The sequence below is a fragment of the Corylus avellana genome, chromosome ca1 (assembly GCF_901000735.1).
Source record: "Corylus avellana chromosome ca1, CavTom2PMs-1.0".
Taxonomy (NCBI): domain Eukaryota; kingdom Viridiplantae; phylum Streptophyta; class Magnoliopsida; order Fagales; family Betulaceae; genus Corylus; species Corylus avellana.
Window position 1 is genome coordinate 50,267,359 of NC_081541.1, and position 7,409 is coordinate 50,274,767.

At 35.3% G+C, this 7,409-nt stretch overlaps 1 protein-coding gene and 1 pseudogene across 1 annotated transcript; one reads left to right on the top strand and one right to left on the bottom strand.

The window, feature by feature from the left end:
* Positions 1–397: 397 nt before the first annotated feature.
* LOC132167673 (UDP-glycosyltransferase 74G1-like) lies at positions 398–2,037 on the bottom strand (annotated as a pseudogene).
* Positions 2,038–6,179: 4,142 nt separating this feature from the next.
* Positions 6,180–7,259, top strand: LOC132174359 (mitogen-activated protein kinase kinase kinase 20-like). Its single transcript, XM_059586030.1, has one exon. The coding sequence runs from the start codon at positions 6,180–6,182 to the stop codon at positions 7,257–7,259; it is 1,080 nt and encodes a 359-aa protein (XP_059442013.1).
* The last annotated feature ends 150 nt before the right edge of the window (positions 7,260–7,409 follow it).

Genomic DNA, 7,409 nt, shown 5'->3' on the forward strand with positions numbered 1-7,409 from the left:
ACAAGATATCTTCCTTAATACTCCAATTCAGCAAAACTTTCCTTCTCCATTTCTGCTTGCAAAGATTAATTGAGATGTCTCTCACGTCTATCTTTCTGCTAATGCATGTGTATTATTAATATTAAAAATGAACATGAAATGCAAAAATTGTACACGAATTCGAATTTGCAATGCTGTCTTTATCGTAACAAGCACAAAGACAGCATTGTCATATTTATGAAATAATTCTTAGGTTTTAGAAAGGGATGAAAATTTTCTTTTAACTTTTTGAGTTTATAATGGAACAATTGAACAAGAGGTAACTAAGATATATATATATATATAATTTGAACCAATCCACAATTATTACATAAACGGCATTTGTCATAAACAGCAGCAACTTAGGAAATGGATGTGTTTTATGTTGGACTTAGGATTGAACTAATTTGGCTACAAATTCTTCAATGTTTTTATCAGAACTTCCACCCTCGTCAATAGCCTCTTTGGCCAATTTCCTCAATTTTAAAGCATTTTTCTTTATCTCTTCCCCTTTCTCTCCCTCCATTATTTCTCCAATGCAATGTTCAACTGCTTCTCGCCTTACTAACCCTTTCTCATCAGCCAGAGCTTTCAGTCTCATCTTCTAGACATCCATAATATACTTTGCATTTGTGCTTTGGTCTGTCCACAATGGCACAGCGACCATTGGAACACCCAAGCTGAGGGCCTCCAAAGTAGAGTTCCATACGGTCTCCTGAGTTAAAACCTGTTAAAATATAAATTAAATGATTAAATTAATTAATTCTTATTAATTAGAGCAAATTAGGTCTTGTGTGCAAACCTTGTCTCAATCATTCACAGCCATTTCAATTAAAATATGTGTTAGAATATAAATTAAATGATTGAATTCAGTCATTTCTACGAGATTGTTAAGTTTTTTAAATAAGTGGTGATTTAATAAGACCTCTAGTTGAGGACACCAATGAACCATCAATCCTTTCTTGGACGTCTCCTCCACAAAGGTTTTGGGGAGCTTTGCCTCTTCTAATGCCCTCACCACCCACAAGAAGCTCATGTTGCTCATTTTCAATCTCCAAGCTAGTTCTTCTATTTGCTCAACTTTAAGTTCGGAAAAACTCCCAAAAGAAACATAAACAACCAACCCCTTTGGACGATCATTTAACCATTTCATGCAAGCATCGGCGTTGGGCTTGAAGATGCTCAAACCATAATCTTTGTCATCTTCAAGCCGCTTGTCTAGGAGCATAGATGGTATAGTTGGTCCTATTGTCCTAAATGGCCATATCTTTGCCATCAAATCCACCACCTTTAAAAGAATCAAAATCAAGCAAATATCATTTAGCTTTTCAAAAGAAAAAGAAAAAACGATTGAGGAAATTAATAAACACAAGCCCTTACCTCTTGCTCCAATTCATAAAACGTGTTGACAAGGACCCAATCAGCTTTATCAACGTTGGAGAATTGACTCACCAACATGTCATAGTAAGCCTGACAGGATCAAAAATTATGAATAAAGGAAGGCAAATCCTGAGGCAAATCCCAGGAAGCAAAATTTCAGTCTCTGAAAGAGGGAGTTTTAGCACTCCTTTGTGAACATGGTAGTATATATTATCAACAACACATGATTGAGTGAAAAACACAGCTCCGAGGAAGCCAAACTTTTTGGCTACGTCTAGACCCCATGACAAGAAAGGATCATGAACAACACAATCAACAAGACAAACCTAAGCTAGAAAGTTTCTCAATAAGCTCAACCAAAGTTTTCGACCCGACTCGCCGAAAACGCTCCAAATAGGCGTGGATGCTCTCTGCTTGTGCTATCCCGCCATCATCATAGCCGTCGGAGATTGTCTCGAGAGCAATAGATCTAGAGGTGGCTTCTTTATGCATGGTGTAGGAGATGGAGTTGGTAATAACCAGTGTAACTTTTACTCCTTTGTGCTCCAAACGCTTGGAGAATTGCATCATGGGATTAATGTGGCCTTGGGCTGGATAGGTTAAGACCAAACAATGAGCTCTGTAGACATTCCTTTCCATCTCCAAATATTCTTGCTTTTACAAGTTCTTTCTCTCTGTATGTGTTTGAGTACCTTCTGATATATAAACGAGAACATGAAGTGAACAATTTTGTATACGAAATTCTGCAAAAATTATTTTTTATACCACATATAGTGATTTGTAATTTAGGTCAACCACATAAACCAATTTTGCATTTGTCCCTGAAAAAATACTGAAAATATTACTTAGAAAAATAAAAATGAAATAAAAAATAGTAAAATATATGTTATTGAGATATGTTACACATGCATCATTCTCTCAACCATCTATTTTTGCAAATCTAATTAATGGATTCATCTATAGATTAGTAAACTCATGTGGATCTCATACAAATTTCAATGGCGAGTTCATCTATTCACTATGTGAAAATTGGATGGAAAATAATTTTTTATCCTTTCTTTATGTTATATCGCGATCAAGTCCAGTCGAACAAACAGAAATTTTCGACATTATACTCACAACTCACGTGAATATATATTGAAAAAAAAAAAAAAAAAAAAAAAGACAAAAAAGGAGAAAAGAGCTAAAAGTCGTCACGAAATCATTCATCGGAGTTTCATACATTGGACCGAAGATCGCATATATATTAGATAAGGTAGCTAGAAAATACATTTCAACCACTGAATTTCTTTTTCTTTTTTCTTTTTTCTTTTTTCTTTTTTTCTGGACATAATCATTGGAATGGGGTGGCCTATATAGGGGTGTAAACGAGCCGAGCTTGAGCGAGCTTTCCTTGTTCAGGCTTGGCTCGTTTAAATTTTACTCGAGCTCGAGTCGAGCTTAAGGGCGAGCCAAAAAAATCGAGCTCGAGCTAATAATAAGTCGAACCGAGCCAGCTCGCGAGCTGGCTCTTATATTTAATGTTTTTGTTTTAAATTTTTTTTTTTAACTTCAAGTACTCTTAAACGGCTTAAGAAGTTAGTTTGCATATGAGTATTTCCTTAGCCTGACTAGTCGAGTATGGAGCCTGAGTCAATACAGCAAGGCATTTGGTTTCAAAGAGAGAGGATATGCATCCTTTTATAGATAAGCAAAGTTGGAGATTGATGTTTTCTTAACAATGTGGGACAAGTTAACATGTTGCATTCAAACTGCATTAGGACAATGCCCCCTACAAAAAAATATTTTTTTAACGTTTCTCTCTCAATCCCCCTCACCAGTCACAACGGATCTTCCACCTAAACTCTCATTTCCCACTCTCTCACTCTCACTCACCAGACAGGTAGTGATAGTGTTTGGGTCTGTTTGATTCTTCAATAGTTTATGCCTTTCGCAATCTCCCTCAATAGTTTCTGCTTGATTCTTCTTCCTTTCGTTTGAATATGCTTTAATTGAATCAAGGTTTTTTTAATGATTGCTCTCTCTCTCTTTGATCACGAAGGGTGTAGAATTTTCCATTCTCTAAAGCTTAAATATAAATGCAATTTTAAGGTTTTAATAATTATGAGATTTATAATTAATTATGTATTAGTTAGTTTATATATATATACACACACTCGAGCTTATACGAGCTTAGCCGAGTCGAGCCGAGCTTGCTTCATTTAATATTCGAGCTAGGATTTGTGTTCATGAAGTGCTTCATTTAATATTCGAGTCGAGCACGAGCCGAGCTTATGCGAGCCGAGCCCGAGCTTGCTCGCGAGACGCTTCGCTCACTTAACAGCCCTAGGCCTATATAAGCCATGGCCACCCTCCAACTCATAAGGAAAAAAAAAAAATTGATGGTAAAAAAAATAATTTATAAGGTAATTTTTTTAAAAAATATTTTTTATATTTTTTTATGGGCCCCCAGCAATGCAATTTATTGGCCTTTGGCCGATGCCTATATTAAATTCTACTTCCGTCCCTACGCACAGCCAAACAGGCCCTCAGTCTCCATTCTTATTTTCTCACTTTCTAACATGGCAATTTGGCTGTTGGTTATATTTGATTTTATGTTTTCTATGGAGAAAGTCCGTTCTCTTTATTTTATTTTATTTTTTTTCTAATTCTTATTTACCATACTGTTTGGTTTTCCATAAAATTTTGCAGTTGCTACTACGTCAAAAAAATTGTAAACTTAAGTGTATGCAATTGCAAGTAAATAAAATTTCAGTGAAACTGAGATCAATTCAAAGGGAATGATACATACTAAAAGTAAAATTTATATTATCGTGTAGGAAAATGAAATAACTTGATTATTGTTTTTCTACTAAGAAGTGGAGCAATGGAATGAAATGTAAAGTAAAATTAGATTAACTAAATTAAATTAATTCAAATGGAGTTGGACAAAATTAATAGGAAAATACTAGGGCTTCAACTATCCATGCACCTAACATTCTATTATATATTCTTAAGACATTTTTAACTCAATTAAGTAGCTAGATCGAATCAATTACTCTTATAATTAGAAGATAAAATAAACACTAATTAAAAATAAAGTTGATACTCAAAGTATCAGTTTGATTGAAAATTTGACTTCAATAATAGACTAAGAATTCAATATATTCTCGAATAATAAAAATTTAAATAAAGTAAGCATTTGATATAAACAAAAATTTTAATGAATTAAAAACTCTTCACATGAGATTTTTTAAAAAATTAAAATCATTTCCAACATTGAATCATTAATAATTCATAACGAACACAATTGTCTCAATAATATGTAATGAAAAGACTAGGCTTCACCCATGGCTTTTGCTAGAAAATTAGCCACTCATAACTATAAAAAAAAAACACCCATAATCAAAGTGCTAATAATAATAATAATAGAAAATAAAATAGCAATCCAATAAGAGAAGGCTTTTTCTTTCGATTCACGGCTGTTGTTGGCTGCTTTTTTTTTTCTTTTTTTTTTTTTTTAATTGCTTTTAAGCATCTCTTTATTTTCTTCTCTCTTTTTTTCTTTTATTTATTTATTTATTTATTTAATCCATCCGGCCGAAGAGATTTTTTTTTTTTTTTTTTTTTTTTTGTCCACGGTTTCAAATCAATGGCTGATTTCTTTTTTTCAATTCCTGCAAAAAGGTGTTTTCTTGGGTTAATATATCATTTTAAGCTCAAGATTAAGGATAGAGTTTTTCTTCGATGTGGATTAGAGAAATTTTCTCAAACTCAATTTATAGAATGACATATGTTCTTTTGCTTGTAAGAAGCACATGTTTTTTTTAATAAATTATTCTTACATTATATATATATATATATTTGCAAAGAGACACATAATATTCTTATAAACGAGGTTGATGTTTCCTCAAATCCAGTTTGGATGAAATATTTGTCTCGTTGGAACCCTATTTCCAAGTCGTTCGAACGAGACTTCTTGGATTTAAAAAATTAGGGTTAATCAAGGGTTGGGACCATTTTGAGTCTGTGAGGAGTTTTAGGGTTTAAGGGTCTCGAGACAGATATGCCTATGCCCGTGCCCTCTAATTTGGTACTTAAGCCGCTTTATACAGCCATTTTCTTGGCTTTTGCCCAAGATTTAGAGGACTGGTTTGCTTATGGTCCATTTGGGATTATTTATGGACTCTTTTTTTTCTTTTTTTTTTTTTTAGCATTGTCTCTTTCATTGAGTTTGCCGTAGGGTCATGCGGATTGATACGAAATTGACCTATTTTTTAAATGTCTCAACAACTGATTTGATCCGTATTTAATTGTACTAAATTCTAATCAGTTAAGTTCATATTTGATTCGTATCAAATTTACAGGTTGTATAAAAAATTATTAGCCCTAGTTAACGTAGATGCATGTGTGTATACACAAACTAAATTACTGCCATGTGTGATTTATACTAACATAAACAGTTGGGAACAAAGTGAAATTCAAGCAGCTACCATATTGGACACAAAATAAATAAATAAATTGAAAACCAAAAAAAAAAAAAAAAAATGGAACAGCTGGCGCCTAGCATGTAATACGAAAGGAAAAGGAAAGCTCTGAAAGTCGGTTTATGTTTATAAACCGCCTTCATTACACCGACTTAACGCAGATATAAAACACTCTGATCAACACTAGAAATCCTTGCTCACATCAAATTTCTACTCACAAACACCGACCGATCCATCAGTTTCCAATTTTCTTCTTTGGTTTCCCTTTTCATGTGAAGATCGATGGATGGTTATCCATGCTTCCCTTCCGCACCCATGAAGTGGTTCAAGATGAAAGTTCTTGGGAGAGGATCGTATGGTACAGTACACTTAGCAATGGCAACAACAAACACTACTGGTTCTTCTTCATCTGGGTTTATCGCTGTGAAGTCTGCGGTTATTGAGAAATCATTTTCGCTCATGAAGGAGGCGGAGATCCTCCAAGAATTTGTTAATTGTCCTGAAGTTGTTCGTGGGTTGGGGTTTGATATCAGCTATGAAGGTGGCTTGTGGTTCTACAATTTACTTCTGGAGTACGCATCGGGAGGCACCCTCCATGATTTAATACAAACAAGTGGAGGAAAGTTGGATGAAATTGACGTCAAAAAATACACTAGAATGATTCTCAAGGGCCTCCGTTGCATCCATGAAAAGGGTTACGTTCATTGCGATCTTAAGCCAGAGAACATTCTTGTTTTCTCTTCTCCACACGGTGCAAGAAGCAAAAGTGTGAAGATCACCGACTTTGGGTTATCCAAGATTCCTGGAGATTTGAATGAGCTCATGACAAAAAGGTATGATTTCCGAGGAACACCACTTTATATGTCTCCAGAATCTTTTCTAGTCGGTGAAATCAAAGGTTGTTTGGATATATGGTCTCTGGGTTGCGTGGTGGTTGAGATGATTAGCGGAAAGCCGGTATGGGACTCAACAGGCAGCTTGGATGGTTTGGTGATTCAAATTGCTACGGAGTCACCCAACATACCTGAAACCATGTCCGAGATTGGGAAGGATTTCTTGCGGAGGTGTTTTGCATGGGACCCAACAGAGAGATGGACGGCTGAGATGCTACTGCATCATCCTTTTCTCCTTGAGACTCAAGCTCTGCCGCCATCTACAAAAACTGCTCTAGATTTTTCTGTATCAAAGAAGCTGCCTCCTCCTCCTGGGTTTGAACCAATTGCAAAGAGACCGTCATTGCCCAAAACTCTGCCTCCTCCTCCTCCTGGGTTTGGACCAATTGCGAAGAGACCGTCATTGCCCAAAACTCTGCCTCCTACTCCTCCTGGGTTTGAGTCAATCCGAAAAAATCTGCCTCCTCCTCCTGGGTTCTCTTCCAGAAGAATCCTTGCATGACTTTGATCAACTGAAGCACAGTAGTAGCTAGACTGACTGATCATGAGTGTGTTCTTTATTGTAGTGCCACGCACACCTTGAATTCTTGATATTTTAGAATGATCAAATCATGCCTTGTAATATATTATGAAGTTGAAGTCTTCTTTATTC

Coding starts and splice junctions, on each gene's coding strand:
- LOC132174359 (XM_059586030.1), top strand. CDS start 6,180: ATGAAGTGGTTCAAGATGAAAGTTCTTGGGAGAGGATCGTATGGTACA.